This window comes from Lepus europaeus, chromosome 17, assembly GCF_033115175.1.
Source record: "Lepus europaeus isolate LE1 chromosome 17, mLepTim1.pri, whole genome shotgun sequence".
NCBI classification, from domain to species: domain Eukaryota; kingdom Metazoa; phylum Chordata; class Mammalia; order Lagomorpha; family Leporidae; genus Lepus; species Lepus europaeus.
The window spans coordinates 80552380-80571753 of record NC_084843.1 but is presented as its reverse complement, the minus strand read 5'-3'; the positions used below and the strand labels follow the sequence as shown (position 1 = coordinate 80571753).

Below are 19374 nucleotides of genomic sequence, written 5' to 3'. Positions count from 1 at the left end.
GCCAAGTGAACCACGGCGCCGGCCTGTTCTGTGGTTTTGAGGATAAGAAACACCAATGTTGTGAAGGTTTTAGTGACATTATCACAAAGGAATTTGAAGAATAGACTTGTCTCAAAAAAAATCCAAAAATATTTTTAAACAGATCTTTCTTAAGTTTTATTAATTTATTTGAAAGGCAGAATTACAGAGAGAGAAGAAAAGAGAGTTCTTCCATCTGTTGGTTCACTCCACAAGTGACCTTGCCCAGGCCAATGTCAGGAGCCTGGAATTCCATAGAGATTTCCTTCATGGGTGCAGGGACCCAAAGACTTGGGCCACCCTCTGCTGCTTTCCCAGGTTCTTTAGCAGGAAGCTGGATCAGATGTGGAGCACCCTGGACTCAAACCAGCACCCAAACAGGATGCTGGGAGCTCAGGCAGCAGCTTAATCCACTGTGCCACAGAGCTGGCCGGAAGAAAGAAAGAGTTTCCTTACTTGCTGTGGATACAAGGTTCCATATGATTTTGCTAAAGATTCTGCTTCCCACATGTGGTTCAGGTGTTACTTTGCTAATAATTTTACTGGACTGACAAAAGAACAGCATTGTCATTGCTTTTTTTTGTCTCTGAAATTTGAAAAAGTTATTGGTCTCAGAGAGTGGATTATCTTTGGTAATCTACTTTTAAAAATTGAGCAAATGCATGATATTTTCACTATGCTTTTTCTACAGGTATAAAATACAAAGCTTAAAGATTATATTGTCTTTGATTGCTTCCACCTTTTGCTCCTGTGAACATGTTTGGACATGTAATTTCTTGAGTTCCTGTTTCCTTTATTTTGGGTATAAGCTACCGTAGTAATCATGGAAGGAGTGGAAATGGGGAGAAAATGCTTTCATGGGTGTGAGACTTTGTATGGGAGTTTTGAATCAGAAATTGTTATTATGTAACCTCTGAATGTACACATGTTTCTGAATTGCACAATCTAAAATGATTGTTTATATTTGCATTTACTTCAATATAAACACAAAAACACTGAAAGTTTTCTATCTGCTTGAACTTTTTATAAGAAAAAGCAATCATGATTCTTGACCAGGATGGTGGAGCAATCGGCTGTCATCTTTTCCAGCTCCCTTTCCCAACTACAGACGCACATCCAAAAGCCAAACCAGCCCTGGGAAGGTTTGAACACCTACTGAGGAATCTGCAGCAACTCTGGTGACCAAGTCACAGCGAGTGTCCGCCCAGGAGATGGCCAAGAACAGAGACAAAAGATTGAAGCTGTGAGCCACATGTCCTGCACAGGACACCAGCATCTCCTGCCACTGACAGAAGCAGCAGTCCTTCCTGCTGGGATTCCAGAGAGAGAAATGTTGCTGCATGCACCTGCCCCTCGGGAAGGAACCATGGTTGTCTCCCTGTAGGACCTGAGCTTCTTCCAGCCTGCCAGTGTCTCTGACCTTGTGTCTTTGCTTCTCCATGAATGCTCATCGGAGGCCCCAACTCCACGTCTACACAGCATGGAGTGCACCTCCTGATTTGGAGCCTTGCCATGCTGAGAGTCACACCTTGAGGTCTCTGCATGTTACCTCGCGTCAGATGGCAGCTGAGCTGACGGTGACAGCAAGTGCACACTCTGCTCCTGACTGCGAGACCGTGCTGCATGCACCCATACCTCAAGCACTAGAGCCTCCACCGTAGTAGGCAGGATTGCTCTTGGCACTGGGGCCAAGGTTTCTCTGGGTGACAGGCTTGAGGAACTGGCCCAGTTGCAATGGAAAGCTTGTGCAAGCCTTGTTGCAGAGCCATTGTAGTTCTGCACGTTTCCCTTCATAAGCACCTGCACCTCGCATACCATTCTAATGTGGAAGTTCGTGGACCTGTGCCGTGGGCATTGGTTTTGTTACCTCCCCAAGTCTGAGACACAGAGTTCTTTCAGGGATTCCCATGCTGTTTTCTTCGTCTCTGTGGTTTCTCTAAGACTGCCACTCATCAGATATCAGTGGTGCCACCACCACGAGTGGGTCCACAAGGCAAGAACAGTGCCAGTAGGGATCCCCTTAAGCCACAATTTCCCTAGTGGGAGAAAAAGAGGTCAGGTGGACCCTCGCAGTCAGTGGTCCTCGAGATCCCACCAGCTCTCAGTGTCACTTAGGATGGACACAGTGTTGGGCCTTTAGGACTCTCGCATTTTTTGTCAACGCCAACATGAGCATGCACAGAGCTGCTTGGAGACTACACTGCTGCACCCTGACCAGGGCCAGCACTGCTGCACTCCATCCTGAGGTGCCCTTCCAGTCCTCTCTATCTTAGTAGATTTCTCTCCTTCATGACCAGTGTGCAAAGAGGGGCAGAGGTGCCTGCTCCTGTGCACACAGACGTCCTTGTAAGACACAGAGTGAAGAGAAACTTCAGACCCAACGAATAAAATTTCCCAGTCAGAAACCCCAGAGAGGTGGACATTTACAAACTAGCTGATGCAGAATTCAAGATAATTGTTCAAGGAAACTCAGGAGATTTTAAGGAAATACAGAGAAACAATTTATAGACATCAGGAAAACATAAACTGACCCCCAAAATAAATTTCTCAGGGAGGTTGAAGTCATAAAGCAAACAGAAATTCTGTCTTTGCAGAGAACAGTGAAGGAAAGAAAACCAAAATGCAACAGAGGTGTCAGCATCAGACTAGATCACTGGAGAAAATGATTCTGTGAACAGGCAACAGGTTACCAGAAACACAGAATCGGGGGGGAAAGAGAAAAATATTCTGTTAGTATCCCACGATGGACAAAGCCCAGGACATCCGGGATGAAATACATATTACATTTAGAGTGATAAGCATAAGAAGTATGTTGATTCTCACCAGAAACTATGGGAATCAGAACATTATGTGATGACAACTCCCAAGTTCTAAAAGGAGCTCAAACCAGCACATGTGGTGAGAGTATCCTTCAAAGGTGAAAATCATGTACAGAATTTTCAGGTACAAGTAAGATGAAGAACTGAAGAAATTCTCTTGCAACAAAACTAAAGTCCAAAAGGTGGTGAAGGGGTTTGTTGGGTAGAAGGCGACTGATGGGACATGAATCGCTGACCTGAATAAGGAATGACATTCGCTGGAGAAGTAATATATGAATCATGCAACTAGTAAAAACGAAAAACACTGCTATTTTATACATTAACACTGCCTTCCAGGGGCAGCGACCCCACTGACATGTGGGCCTGACACTGGGTTCCCATGTCAGACACCAGAACTGAGCCAAGTGTCCATTCTCCCGGCACCCTGAGTTGGGGAGTCAAATCAAGTTCAAACTACAGCAAGAACTCTCCTCTGTAATTTAGTTCTTTCACTCCAAGACACACACCCAAGGGGAGGGAGTGACTTTGTTCCCCCAAAGACACATGCAAGCTTATTTCTAGCAGCTTTGATGATAGTATCGTTGAATCTGAGAGGTCACGGATGTCCATCAATGGAAAGAGGGAAGGATGTGATATCCTTTGCTGTACAGCTACAAAGCAGTAGGAAAGAACAAGAATGCAACAAGAGAGAGCATAGAGGAGTCTCAGAAATGTGTTGATTAAAAAATGCCAGAGAAGAAACAGGAACTGTGTTCCATTTAAAACAGGTGAGGAGGAGCTGGCACTGTGGTGCAGTTGGTTAAAGCCCTGGCCTGAAGCGCTGGCATCCCATATGAGTGCTGGTTCTAGTCTCAGCTGCTCCTCTTCTGATCCAGCTCTCCGCTCTGGCCTGGGAAAGCAGCAGAAGATGGCCCAAGTCCTTGGGCCCCTGCACCCATGTGGGATACCTGGAAGAAGCTCCTGACTCCTGGCTTTGAATTGGCCCAGCTCTGGCCATTGCAGCCATCTGGGGAGTGAACCAGCAGATGGAATACATCTGTTTCTGTCTCTACTTCTCTCTGTAACTCTGTCTTTCAAATAAATAAATCTTTTTTTTTTAAAAGGTGAGGAGTTTGAGGTTTGCCGAGGAGTTAAGACTTCACTTCCCATATCCAAGTGCCTGAATTCTATGTAGACACTTGATCAGTATAAAATAGTAAATTTCTTGCTGTCTCTTAAATAAATAAAAACTAATTTTTTAACTTGTTAATGATTTATTTGTGAATTTGAAAGTTATAATTCCAGAGAGGAAGAAAAAGAAAAAGGGGATGGGGAAAAAAGGAGAGAAGGGAGAGGATAGGAGAGGAGAGGAGAGAGAGAGAGAGAGAGAGAGAGAGAGAGAGAGAGAGAAACAGGCAGGCAAGCAGGCAGGCTGGCCAATTCTCCATCCACTGGTTAACTTCCCAGATGGCTACAATGACTGGGGCTGGGCAGACCAAAGCCAGGAGCTTCATCCGAGTCTCCAATGTAGTTGGTCCAAACACTGGGGCCATCTTTTGCTGCTTTTCCCCGGCCATCAGCAGAGAGGTGGATTGAAAGTAGGGTAGCTGGGACTCGAACCAGCGCCCATATGGAATGTAGCATCGCAGGCAGCACTTTTACCCATCAAGCTCAACACTGGCCCTGAGACTGATTTCTTATTTACACCTTGGGGCTTATCTGAATTTGCACTGCTCTGGCAGAGGTATGAGAGGGTCTAAATCCCCCACCCCTTAGTAAGAGAAGGCAATTTGGGAAATCATAAATCCTGAGTATTATAGATACTCTACTCTTAACCATTTTTATGAGGGACAACTCAGACACCTATGTGTCCATTTTATTATCTTTGCAACATAATTAAAGAGTAACTGTGATGCTTTTGTAACTATTTTCCATTTCCAACAGTACCCAATTAGCAGTCACCAGGGATCCAAGAGGCACACTGGTCTCTAGATGGCTTTGTTCCATCTTCTCCTGATGTGGCTGCTGCCCACTGGCCCTGGTGGCTCCTGACTGGTGTCAAGAGACAGTCTAATGTCAATCATTGATGGGACAATTCCATATATTTCTGCTTTCAAGTGCATGCATATCCTCCCCTGTCTGGAGAGTCCAATTAGTGGGAAACTAATGCTTGGAACTCATTTTGGAAACAGAAGATCCATGACCAAGGCACCAGGTTAAGTGAGGAGAATATTTCTGTATCTTTGATGCACTGAAGTATTTTTCCAGGAAACAGCATCTCTTGCTGGAGCTGGCTGGTTCAGGATTAAGAGCAGGTTGGGGATCTGGGAGACCTGGGATCAGAAGGCAGGCTATGAAGACTTTTTGGGAATGCATGTGGACTGATTCCAGTTTCCGGAACACCGAGAAAGGCTGTGCTCCCTTCTCTCTCCCAGTGGAAAGTGTTCCACTGAGTGTCACTTTGCTTTCCCCTAGTTTGGAGATCTGTGTACTCATTGAAGATGGATGATTAGGGGACCTGAGGCATGTGATGAAGTTTTCTCTGGGACAATCAGGGACATCTCAGGGGCAAGTGTGTCTTTTCTTACCTTTCCAACTTCCTAGCCCAACATCTTGAAATTTCAGAAGAGCAAAGATCTGCAGATAGAGCTCTGGTGACACTAAGTGGCCCGAGTGGCACTGAGTCAGTCATTCATTTGTGGTAAACTGAGGTAGAGTCTGTTCCTCTTCAAACAGACACCCCACAGTGAACGGTTTGGCTCAAAGAGCTAGTTCAGGGATCTGAGAGGAGCACAGATTGACCAACGGGACAAAATCTCCCCCAATAAATGTTAGTGGATGTAAAGGGCAAAGAAAATATTTGTTTTATATGGGATAAATGTAGGAAGAAGAATGAATGAGATTCATTGTAGGATTCAAGTCACACCGTGGATCTTTTTATCCTTTGTGGCCATCCTTTACCTAAGGATGGGAAGATCAAAAGGTAAAACTTCTGGCCTACATGACTGCTTAGCATGATGTCAGCCTTGGGTTAAAAGAGGTGGGCTGAGACTGTAACATTCCAGCTAGCGCTGCTCTGTGGCTGTCCCATCTCACTCACTTCAAGGGAGCTGCAGTTGGTGCCCTAGAATGGTTTTCCTTCAATGACACTATATCCCCAAATTTGGAAACTAGTCCTAAGACATGAAGGGATATGTTTTGTGGGATTACAGAATTCCATGAACATATTTTTCAGTTATAATTTTCCTTTGGCAATATTGAAGGTGTGGTTGTATAATATGAGTATTTTCTTATCAGTAAGATGTGGCATGATCAGAAATGTGGTTGGCATACAGATTATTTTTCAGTGTGGCTATAGAATATAGAGCATAATGACTATTACAATCCAGTGTTTTTATTTCAAATCTTTTTATTATTGAAAGTCAGTATGTCAGAGATACACACACACACACACACACGGAGCGAGCAAGAGCGAGAGCGAGAGCGAGAGAGAACATCCTTCTGTTTGTTTACTCCTAAATGGCCACAACAGACAGGCTGAATGAAGCCAGGAGCCAAGAGCTCCATCTAGTCTTCCACATGGCTGGCCATGTTCCCCAGCACTTGGGCCAATACTTCCTCAAGCATTAGCAGCAAGCTGGATTGGAAGCAGAGTAGTCAGGACTCAAACCAGCACTCTGACATGGAACGCTAGCACCATAACTGGAGGTTAACGGTGCCTCTGTGCTGGCCCCAACATCATCATTTATGAAGACTGCTACTTGCAAGCACAGTCCTAACTTATTCAGGTCTTTTGGCTGCACATATTATGTTCATGTATTAAAATAACTTATTTTTATTTAGCAATAGTCAAAAGCTATATATAAAATCTAATGTTTCAAAATAATTGAGGCTGTGATTTGGCCTAGAGCTTAAGGTGCTCTTCAGAGTGCCTACTTTCCCTATTGAGGATCCTACTTCAGTTTGAAGCTCTCCTCCCAATTCCAGGTTCTTGATGATGTACACACTGGGAGCATAGCTCATGGCTCATGTGCTTGGGTTCCTGGTATCCATTGCGAGGTCTGATTGAGTTCAAAGCTCTTTGCTTTGGACATACCCAAAACTGGCTGTTGTGTGGGCATTTGGGGTTGTGAATCAGTGGACAGTGGGCCTTTCTCTCTAATAAACAACATAAATTTCTACTTTTTTTAGGTTTAATGAAATAGGATTCTCCTTTCTACATTGTTCACACTGCACAATAGCCCAGTGAGAGTTGAAGAAAAAATGGAAAAGATGATGATGTGGGATGCAGGGAACAGGACTGTGGTCCAGGAGTTCATCCTGGAGGGCTTCCCTGCTGTCCAGCACCTGGGGAACATCTTGTTCCTGGTGCACCTGCTGGCATACCTGGCCTCCATCATGGGAAACACGCTCATCATCACCATCACCTGGGCTGACCATCGCCTCCACACACCCATGTACTTCTTCCTCAGCACTTTCTCCTTTGTGGAATGCTGCTTCATAACCACGGTGATTCCTAAACTGCTGGCCATCTTCCTGTCAGGGAGGCAAGTGATTTCCTTTGCTGCCTGCTTCATACAAGCTTTTGTCTCTCTTTCCGTGGGGTCAACCATTTTCTTCCTTATGGCTGTGCTGTCTCTGGATCGGTACCTGGCCATTTGCAGACCTCTGCGTTACTCCAGCATCATGAGCCCCAGGGTGTGTTCCCTCCTGGTCACTGCCTGCTTCACTTTGGGATTCCTCTTCATGGTGGTCCCGGTTGTCCATCTTTCCCAGTTGTCGTTCTGTGGCCCCAATGTCATCCCCCACTTCTTCTGTGATTTTGGGCCCTTGGCTAAGCTCTCCTGTTCTGATACCAGGTCTGTTGAAATGCTGTTCTTCGATATTGCTTTTTTGATTCTTTTTACAACTCTTCTTGTAACCATCATTGCATACAGCAACATCGTAGTCACCATCATGCAGCTTCCATCAGCCAAGGAGAGACAGAAAGCTTTCTCCACCTGCTCGTCTCACCTCATCGTCCTCTCTCTCATGTACAGCAGCTGTCTTTTCATCTATGTGAAGCCAAAGCAGACGAGCAGGGTGGACTTCAACAGACAGGCTGCTCTGGTGAACACGGTGGTGACCCCAGTGCTGAACCCTGTCATCTACACCCTGCGCAACAAGCAGGTGCACCAGGCTCTCAGGGGTGCCCTGTGCAGGGGGAAGTAGAACCACAGCTCCTCAGTGGAGGGTGCAGCTTCTCACTGTCTGTATCGAATCTCCCTTCAATGTGCATAATCTTCTAAACATGTTTAAATTTATAAATATGTTAGTTTATTCTGGTTTTCATTTTTATTTTAATAATAGAATCATTGCTCTATATTTCCATTCTGGAAGCTTGAATAATCTTCCTTATATTGAGATAAAATATCTTCTTGTATTTTCGTTACATTTGAATATTAATAAGATTTAAAACTTTAAGGAAGAGTATCTAATACATAAATATTTTTGATGCATTTGGAATGTCAATGATGGGCTGCTGTGGTTTCATGTATCCTCTTGAATATTTGTAAGGAACTAATTTAAATATTTCATAAATTTTAAGAGTATCAAATTGATTCAAAGCATGGACAAACATGGATATCATACTGCATTTTAAAAAACATAGACACATATTTTTTTAACTTTTATTTAGTAAATATAAATTTCCAAAGTATAGCTTGTGGATTACAGTGGCTTTCTCACCCATAACTTCCCTCCCACTCGCACCCCTCCCATCTCCCGCTCCCTCTCTCATTCCATTCATATCAAGATTCATTTTCAATTATCTTTATATACAGAAGATCGATTTAGTATATATTAAGTAAAGATTTCATCAGTTTGCACCCACACAGAAGCACAAAGTGTAAAATACTGTTTCAGTACTAATTATAGCATTACTTCACATTGGACAACACATTAAGGACAGATCCCACATGAGGAGTAAGTACACAGTGACTCCTGTTGTTGACTTAACAATTTGACACTCTTGTTTAGGGCGTCAGTAATCTCCCTAGGCTCTAGTCATGAGTTGTCAAGGTTATGGAAGCCTTTTGAGTTTGCCGACTTCGATCTTATTCTGACAGGGTCATAGTCAAAGTGGAAGTTCTCTCCTCCCTTCAGAGAAAGGTACCGCCTTCTTTGATGGCCCTGTTCTTTCCACTGGGATCTCACTCCCAGAGATCTTTCATTTAGGTCTTTTTTTTTTTCTTCCAGAGTGTCTTGGCTTCCCATGCCTAAAATCCTCTCATGGGCTCTTCAGCCATATCCGAATGCCTTAAGGGCTGATTCTGAGGCCAGAGTGCTGTTTAGAGCATCTGCCATTCTATGAGTCTGCTGTGTATCCTGCTTCCCATGTTGGATCATTCTCTCCCTTTTTGGTTCTATCAGTTAGTATTCGCAGACACTAGTCTTGTTTGTGTGATCCCTTTGACTCTTAGACCTATCAGTGTGATCAGCTGTGAACTGAAATTGATCACTTGGACTAGTGAGATGGCATTGGTACATGCCACCTTGATGGGATTGTATTGAATCCCCTGGCACATTTCTAACTCCACCATTTGGGGCAAGTCCGATTGAGCATGTCCCAAATTGTACATCTCCTCCCTCTCTTATTTCCACTCTTATATTTAACAGGGATCACTTTTCAGTTAAAATTTAAACACCTAAGAATAAGTGTGTGTCAATTACAGAGTTCAACCAATAGTACTAGAACAAAAAAAAAATACTAAAAGGGTTAAAGTATTACATTGTACATCAACAGTCAGGACAAGAGCTGATCAAGTCACTGTTTCTCATAGTATCCATTTCACTTCAACAGGTTTCCCCTTTGGTGCTCAGTTATTTTTTTAATTGTTTCCGGCTCTTTCTATTGTGAGTAGCTCTGCTGTGAATATTTGTGGATTTGTCTTTGTATGAGTTCTTATTTCCATTATTTTGGGTATAAACTTGGATAGGAATAATTGGAGGAGAGGAGATGGGGTGAAAATGCTTTAATGGGTATGGAACTTCCTTCAGGAGTGATGAAAATATTTTGGAATTTGATGGAAATGGTGATTACATAACCTCTAAATGTACACATATCAATGAATTGTACAAATAAAATGATTAATTTTATATGTACACTTACTTGAATAATAACACAAACATTCCAAAATTTGTATGTTCCACTGAACTTTTTCTCATGAATACCAAGATCATTCCTGATCAAGATGGCAGAGTAGAAAAAAAAAATTGGTCCTTTCCTTTCCCAAGTTTCCTTTCTAAAAAGTAGATAGGGATCAAAAACCAACATTGCCTGAGGCCCATGGAAGAATGTGCAGCCACACAGAGAGAAAATTCATGGAGAATCTCCACCCGGAAGGACCTCTGGTAAGACTGCTTTTCAGAGGTGCCAGGAGATGGCTGAGAACACAGAGAGAACATTGAGGATATAAGTAGCAGTCACCTGGCAGGAACCACTGGGGTGCTGCCCTGCACAAGACACTGGCATCCTACGCATGGAGGAAACCAATAGTCATTCCTGATGGGAGATCCAGAGCAGGAAGTGTTGCCACATACACCTGCCCATCAAGAAGCAGTCACAGCTGTATCACTCTTGCGCCTAAGCTACCACTTCTTCCAACCCGCATATGTCCCTGACCCTGAGTCTTTGATTCTCCACGAATGCTCACACTTGATATTCCAATTCTGTGGCTAAACAGCATCGAGCCACATCAACACGTGGGAGCCATGGTCATAGAGAGATACTTCACATCATGGCCCCAAATCTAGACTCCCTACGTGTTCCCACACTTCAGAGTGCAGCTCAGCTGACACTGACAGCTAGTATCTATGCTGGTCCTGACTCCAAACTTGCACCCATACCTCAAACACCAGAGCCTCCACCATGGAGGGTAGGATTTCCCTAGGCTCTGGATCCAAGGTTCGTCTGTATGCTACTAGCTTGAGCTACTGGCTCAGATGCAAAGAGATCTGGATGACCCTGCCTACTGAGCCACTGTAGCTCTGCACACTCCCAAGATTGCATCCCTCCTCCCTGGCTGCTTCACAGGATGCTCTATCAACTCAGACCATTGCTAAATTGGAAGTGTGAGTACGTGTGCCCTGGGCATCGGAACCATTATGTCCTTGAACCTCAGAGATATGGTTTCTTCAGCTGTGGCCATGTTACATACCTCAGCCCTGTGGCTCCTCTAAAAGTGCCACTCATCAGACACCAGTGCCATTGCTGAGTGAGGTCTGCAAAGCAGAAACACTGCCAGGACCCTTGCAGGCAGTGGGACTCCAGACCTCACAACTCTCAAAGGCACTCAGGACAGGCGCAGTGTTGGTCCTTAAAGACCCATGCATTTTTGCTCAACACTGACATGAACTCGTAGAGCTGCTTAGCAATTGGGTGCTGCGCCCTGACCAGTGCCAGCCCTGCTGCACTACACCCTGAGTGTGTATCTTAGCAGAAGATTTTTCCACCATGACCAGTGTGTAGGACAGGAAGAGGCACCTGCTCCTCCGAATGTATCAACGTCCCTGTAAGGCACAAAGGGAGGAGAAACTTCACCACCCAAAGAATATAATTTCCCAGCTGGTGACCCCAAAGAGAGGGATGTTTACAAACTAGCTGTTATAGAATTCAAAATAATTGATTAATATGCTCTGGGAATTTAAACAAAAATACAGAGAATCATTTACTGATATCAGGAAAACATAAGATTAACTCAAAAGTAAATTTTACCAGAGAAATTCAAATCATAAAACATATAGAAATACTGTCATTGAAAAGCACTATAAGTAAAATGAAAAACTGCAGCAGAGACTATCAACAGTGGAATAGATCACAGTAAAGAAAATGTATGAACTGGGAAAACAGTTCATTTGAAAACAGGCAATCAGAGGAGAAAAGAAAAAATCCCAATAGGAATGAAGAATAGCTGATATGTGATTTGACAGCATTAGTAAATGTATTATACATGTTAGTAACATGTATTATACATGTTAAAGAACATTTATACATGATAAAGAAAAATATGAGAAAGGGAAAGGGACAGAAATATTATTTAAAAAGGTATAAGTGAAAACTCCTCAAATCTGTGATTTGAAGAAGTACTAGACTGCAGTTATAATCAAAACTGCCTGATACTGGTACAAAAATAGACGTGTAGACCAACGGAACAGAATAAAAATCTCAGAAACCAATGCATGTATCTACAAACTGACAAAGGAGCTAAAATCAATCCCCAGAGAAGAGACAGTCTCTTCAACAAGTGGTGCTGGTGAAATTGGACCTCTGCAGGCTGAAAGACCAAACAAGACCCCGACCTGACACTTTATGAAAAAGTGAACTCTAAATGAACCAAGGATCTAAACCCATGACTTGAGACCATCAATTACTAGAGAAAAACTTTGGGAAAGCTTTGCACGAGGTTGGCATAGGCAAAGACTTCTTGGAAGCACAGGCAATACAAGCAAAACTATGTAAATGGGAGTACTTCAAGCTAATAGCTTCTGCAGTGCAAAGGAAACACTCCACAAAGTGAAGTGACAACAGACAGAGCAGGAGAAAATAGTTGCAAACTGTGCAACTGATAAAGGATTAATATCTGGAATCTATAATGAGCCCAAGAAACTAAACAACAACAAAAGAAATTATCCAGTTAAGAAATGGGCATAGGACTTAAGCAGGCATCTTATTTTTTAAAGATTTATTTATTCATTTTAAAGAGTTATACACAGAGAGAAGGAGAGGCAGAGAGAGGGAGAAAAGGAGAGAGGGAGGGAGGGAGAAAAGGAGAGAGGGAGGGAGGGAGAAAAGGAGAGAGGGAGGGAGGGAGAGATAGAGATAGAGAGAGAGAGAGAGAGAGAGGGGTCTTCCATCTGCTGCTTCATTCCCCAAATGGCCACAACAGCCAGAGCTGTTGATCTGAAGCAGATCTGAAGCCAGGAGCCAGGAGCTTCCTCCGGGTCTCCAACATGGGTGCAAGGGCTCAAGGACTTGGACATACTTTTACTACTTTCCCAGGACATAGCAAAGAATGAGATTGGAAGAGGAGCAGCCAGGACATGAACCAGCACCCATATGGGATGCTGGCACTGCAGGCGGCGGCTTTGCCTGCCACACCACAGAGCCACCCCAACAACAGGCATCTTTCGAAAGTTGTCATTCAAAGGGCCAACAGACATGTGAAAAAGTGCTCAGGATCACTAGCCAACAGAGAAATGCAAATCAAAACCACAATCAGGGTTCATCTCACTTAGAATGGCTATCATCCAAAACCAAAATACAACAAATGCTGGGAAGATGTCGGGAAAAAATACCCTAATACACTGTTGGTGGGAATGTAAACTAGTACAGCAATAATGGAAGACAGTGTGGAGATTGCCCCAGAATCTGAAAAGACCTACCCTATGACCCAGCCAGCCATCTCACTCCTGGAAACTGTCTAAAATGAAATGAAAGCAGTGTATCAAAGAGTTTTCTGGGGGCCAGCACTGTGGCGCATGGGGTTAACACCCTGGCCTGAAGCGCCACCATCCCATATGGGTGCCAGTTCAAGTCCTGGCTGCTCCATTTCTGATCCAGCTCTCTGCTGTGGCCTGGGAAATCAGTAGAAGATGGTCCAAGTCCTTGGGCCCCTGCACTTGTGTGGGAGACCCGGAAGAAGCTCCTGACTCCTGGCTTCGGATATGGGCAGCTCCAGCCATTGTGACCGTTTGGGCAGTGAACCGATGGGCAGAAGGCCTCTCTCTCTCTCTGCCTCTCCTCTCTCTGTGTAAATCTGACTTTCAAATAAATAAATAAATCTTTCCAAAAAAATAAAGATTTTTCTGTACCCTGTATTTATTGTAGCTCAATTCACAATAGCCAAGATATGCAGTAAGCCCAGATGTCCATGAACCCACCACTGGATAACGAAAATGTGGTATATATACACTTTGGAATACTACTAAGCAGTAAAAAAAAATTGAAATCTTGTCTTTTGCAACAAAAGAAATTGTGTATAGCAGCTGTAATTATATTATTGAATCAAAGAGATCACAGATGACTACCAGTGGAAGAGGGGCAACTTACATTCTATGTATGTAGTGCTGGTACAAGGCAGTATAAAAGAACCATCAAGCAATATGAGAGAGCAGAGATGAGTCTCAGAAATCTGTAGGAAAAAAAAGCCAGGTAAGCAACATGTTCCATTCAAAAGCTGTGTTCCATTCAAAACTGGTGGAGAGTTTGAGTTTAGCCAAGGACATAAGACTCTACTTCCTACATCAGAGTGCCTGGATTCCATGGGAACACTTGATCAATATACAAAATTCAACCTCTTTCTGTCTTTCAAGGAAGTAAAAACTAATTTGTTCTAAAGATTTATTTGTTGGGGCCGACACTATGGCCTGGTATGTTGGGCCTCCGCCAGCAGCACTGGCATCCTTTATGGGTACCAGTTTGTGTCCTGGCTGCTCTTCTTCCCAGCCAGCTCTCTGCTTGTGGCCTGGGAAAGTAGTGGAATATAGCTCAAGTGCTTGGGCTCCTCCACCCATGTGTGAGACCTAGAAGAAGCTCCTGGCTCCTGACTTTTTATCTGCTCAGCTCTAGCCATTGAGGCCATTTGGGAAATGAACTAGCAGATAGAAGACCTTTCTATCTGTCTTTCTCTCTATCTGTAACTCTGTCAAATAAATACATAAAATATCAAAAAATATTTATTGCTTATTTGAAAGAATGACAGAGAGAGAGAGAGAGAGAGAGAGAGAGAGAGAGAGAGAGAGAGAGGAAGAGAGAGAGGAAGAGAAAGAGAGAGAGGAAGAGAAAGAGAGAGAGATCTTTAATTTGCTGGTTCACCTCCAGATGGCCACAATGATTGGGGCTGAGCCACACCAAAGCCAGGAGCTTCATCCTTGTCTCTCACATGGTGCAGAAGCCCAAGCACTTGGGCCATCCTTTGCTGCTTCCCCAGGCACAATAGCAGGGAGCTGGATCAGAAATGGAGCAGCCAGAACATGAACCGGCGCTCGTGTTGGTTGCTGGCATTGAAGGCAATGACTTTACCTGCTATGCCAAAATGTTGGCTCAATAGAAGCTAATTTTTAAAAAAGACATATGTAGTTTCTGATGATAGAAACAAAAAAAAAATTTGTTTTTCGTAGTGTGGGCTATTGACTATGAAGCACACAAGGAAATTTGTGCTGAAAAGGGAATGTTTTATAAGTTGCTTTCAGCAATGTTACATGGCTGTTTATATATGCAGAAAATTATTGATCTCTACAGTTAAAATTGTGCATTTTACAGTATGTAAATTATGTCAATAAAGAAAAACTATAGCAGTGTATAGTCCCTACCAATTTGACAAGTATTTAAAACAGCGACTATTTTGATTTTGTCAAGTATATACAACAACTTAAAGGAAATCATAGAGAGTACAAAAAAGCAATGTATATGAGCAAAATTGACATTTTGAGATTTGATCACTGTTTAGAGCCACTGTCTATACTTCTTGACAAACAGTGGTTTTCCTACTTGGTACATGTCAAATTTTTTAGTTAGTGTAGTGTTAGGCTTGTGGTTATAAAGTAAATTGAAAGTGTGTCTTGTAAAAATTAAAAGAAGGAGAAAGGAGGGTAGGAGCAAAGGAGGTAGGGAAGGTAGAAAGTTTCATTATACTTTTAAAACTGTGCATTGAAATACATGATAGCTGTTCCATTTATATAAATAAAAACTTACAAAAAGAAAAGCAATATGTTTCTGATACATCCTAGTATAATTTTAATGATTTTGTGTCTTTTAAACTTCATAGCAGTGAAGTTGGATGTCTTTGCCTTTGTCCATTGTATATAGCCCGTGCCTCCTGGCCTGAAGAGCCAAGGTCTTCTTGCTCTTTATTTGTTGAACTCTGTATTTAGTGGAGCCAATAAACTGTTGATGAGTGTGAAATTGAAAAATCCCCCAAATAATAAGTATCATTTTTTTAATGTGATGTTAAAAATCATGCAGAAAACATTTAAAAAAGTAATTGTAAAAAATATTTATGTTGTTTGTCCCTACATCTCTTGAAAAACATAATTTGAGATGATATGCATTTTATCACCTTGGGGTCATCTTGCCAAATCCATCTCTGAAGTCTTATTTACTTATTTATTTATTTGACAGGTAGAGTTATAGACAGTGAGAGAGAGAGACAGAGAGAAAGGTCTTCCTTCCATTGGTTCACTCCCCAAATGGCCGTCACTGCCAGCGCTGTGCCGATCCAAAGCCAGGAGCCAGGAGCCAGGAGCCAGGTGCTTCTTCCTGTTCTCCCATGCAGGTACAGGGTTCCCAAGGACTTGGGCCATCCTCCACTGCCCTCCTTGGGCCACAGCAGAGAGCTGGACTGGAAGAGGAGCAACTGGGACTAGAACCCCGGTGCACATATGGGATGCCAGTGCCGCAGGCGGAGGATTAACCTAGTGAGCCACGGCGCCGGCCCCTCTGAAGTCTTTTATAGGGGACCATGTAGATTACGGAGAATGATGGCAGAGAAATGGTAACTAGAGTATATTTCTGCTGAACTTTCCCATTTCCAACAATGAACAATTAAATACCCCCTGAGACTCTGCTTGATTGTAGTCCCTGCCTCATTTTTTGCTCCTCTAATAACACCTGAATGTCCAAGTGTTTCTCCTTTGGGACCCTGTGTATCCTCAGTGGTGGTGGCAAACATCCCTGAGATAAGGACATTTAAATGTGTTTTCTTTTTCCATTGTGATGACCTCACTAACTCAGACAGGTGGAGAGAGGCCAGTCTGGGAGAGTGGCCCAGAAATTAGGCCCTTCTTGTCTGTTTTCCTGGGTCTTTTTTGGGGCTATGCACAAGCAGTGCTGTTTGGTTTTCAAGGTGGACTCTGCCATCATGTCCGTTAGAATGGGTCTCCATTTGCTAAGGAGCTTGAATCAGCTCACCTGCACTTGCTAGGGCAGATGTGGGCATGTTGCATTTTGTAGTGAAGTAGGCTTTACCAGCAAGTTTGCCAAAGGGGAAACTACAACTGTTCATTCTCTAAGGTTTGGAAATCTCTGTCTTCCTTGGAAATAATCAGCCTTAATAATAATTTCCTACTGAGTTAGGACACAAGGCGCCAATTGGCTTTTTGATACTGCAAAGATATCCTAACTGAGTGCTCTTTCTTTTTCCTTCCCAGCGGCTTTGGGAAAAGACCCTGGTTTGTTGGAAGGAAAAAGAAGCACAAGATTGAAGAAGCACTGTTTCCCGTGAGCTATTTCTTGGTGAGTACTTGAACAAGGGAGTAATTTGCAAGTTAACTGTTCTAACATCTAAACCACAGAGTGATTGTGATCAAATAAGTGAGCCATCCTCTCTGCCTCTCAGTGTCTGCATTAGCATGGGAGGCTGGAGTCAGGAGTTTGAGCCAGAATAGATCCAAGACACTCTGATATGGGAAATAGGTGCCCTGACCAATAAGCTAAATATATGCTTCCTACAATAAAAATATTTTAAAATAGAAAATTACTTCCCATTGAGAATAGTAACTGCAAACAGCTTTTGAAATGGTGGTCATCAATTAAGCTATTTATCAATGAGAGTATTTTCTGCCCAACAGATCAAAGAGGGATGGAGATACTGATGGAGATGAGGAATGAGACAACTGTCCAGGAATTCACCCTGCAGGGGTTCCCCGCTCTCCAGCACCTTGGGAAAGTCCTCTTCCTGGTGCACCTGCTGGCGTATCTGGCCTCCATCACAGGAAACCTGCTCATCATCACCATCACCTGGGCTGACCAGCGCCTCCACACACCCATGTATATTTTGCTCAGCAGTTTCTCCTTCTGTGAATGCTGTTTTATTAGCACAGTGATTCCTAAACTGCTGTCCATCTTTCTTTTAGGACAGCAAAGAATTCACTTCACTGCGTGTCTCACACAAGCGTTTTCTTTCTTATTCCTTGGGTCAACAATTTTCTTCCTCCTGGCTGTGATGTCCATGGATCGATACCTGGCAATTTGCAAGCCTCTACACTACCCGGCCATCATGAACCTGCGGGTGTGTTTGCTTCTGGTTTCCTGCTGCTGCACGGTGTCCTTCCTCTTCATCACTGCTCTGGTTCTCAAGGTTTCCCAGTTGTCCTTCTGTGGCTCCAACCTCATCCCTCATTTCTTCTGTGATCTAGGTTCCTTAATTCACCTCTCCTGTTCTGACACCAAAGCTATTGAAATATATACCTTCTTCCTTGCTTTATGTGTCATTATGATGTCACTCACTGTGACCATCATCGCATACGGCAACATCGTAGTCACCATCGTGCGGCTCCCGTCAGCCAAGGAGCGACAGAAAGCTTTCTCCACCTGCTTGTCTCACCTCATCGTCCTCTCTCTCATGTATGGCAGCTGTGTTTTCATCTATGTGAAGCCAAAGCAGACGAGCAGGGTGGACTTCAACAGACAGGCTGCTCTGGTGAACACGGTGGTGACCCCAGTGCTGAACCCTGTCATCTACACCCTGCGCAACAAGCAGGTGCACAGGGCTCTCAGGGATGCTGTGTGCAAGGTGAGACTGCAGAAATAGGAAAAGGAGTTTTGGAAGGAAAATGGCCTATTGTTCATCCACTTCAATTTCCCACCATGGTGGAAATTTCCTCTGCAGAAACTCCAAATTCGGCAATTTATCTCTCACCAATTATAACCTAGATGCCTGCTACCTTATCTTGCAATTCAGTACTTTTCACTATTAGAAAAGATGAATTACTCCTCCATATTGTGCTGCAAAGTATCTTTTGTGACATTCTCATTTTTAACTTTATATAAATTCAATTAAAGTAACATTGATGGAGAGCATAAATCAAACCATAGAAACTTTCTTTGCCAACTTATTCTTTTGACGTGTGTTTGAAATTGTCAGAGGCAAGTTAGTTCCATGCTGTATATTAGGCTGGAAAACTGTATAAAATCATAATACAATAGACTTATGAAAACAAATGATAACTCATTCTTTTTTAAGATTTTTTATTTGAGAGGCAGAGAGAGACAGACAGAAAGATCTTCCATCTGCTGGTTCACTCCCCAAATGGCCACAATGGCTGCAGCCAGGCTGATCTGAAGCCAGGAGCCAGGAACCAGGAGCTTCTTCTGGGTTTCCCACATGGGTGCAGGGGCCCAAGCGCTTGGGCCAGCTTCCGCTGCTTTCCCAGGCTACAAGCAGGAAGCTGGATGGGAAAAGAAGCGGCCAGGACAGGAACTGGGGCCTGTATGGGAGGCAGGTGCAGCAGGCAGGGGCTCAGCCTAAAGGCCACAGCACAGACTTCTCACTGTTTTCTGTCATGTAAATGAATCAGCTAGAAGATGACAAAGTTTTCTCTTGGGATCTGTTGTTTTGGAGCCACAAATAGCCTAGTGTAACTGCAGGATATTAGAACAATCACTTTATCATCTTCTAATTGGGCAAAATTTTATTAATAAAATTATTTGTAAACCTTTCTTAAAAAAATAAAAAAAAGAAAACATATGTGCCTTTTCTCTTGTAATTGATGATGCCAAGACCTGGAGCCATCAGGTTGC

At 43.3% G+C, this 19374-nt stretch overlaps 2 protein-coding genes across 2 annotated transcripts; both read left to right on the top strand.

Annotated features, from left to right (window-relative positions):
* The first annotated feature begins 7079 nt into the window (after positions 1–7079).
* Positions 7080–8027, top strand: LOC133775841 (olfactory receptor 6C74-like). Its single transcript, XM_062214327.1, has one exon. The coding sequence runs from the start codon at positions 7080–7082 to the stop codon at positions 8025–8027; it is 948 nt and encodes a 315-aa protein (XP_062070311.1).
* Positions 8028–17434: 9407 nt separating this feature from the next.
* LOC133776113 (olfactory receptor 6C75-like) lies at positions 17435–18385 on the top strand. The gene has a single exon (XM_062214822.1). It carries the CDS (start codon positions 17435–17437, stop codon positions 18383–18385), a length of 951 nt encoding a protein of 316 aa, XP_062070806.1.
* The last annotated feature ends 989 nt before the right edge of the window (positions 18386–19374 follow it).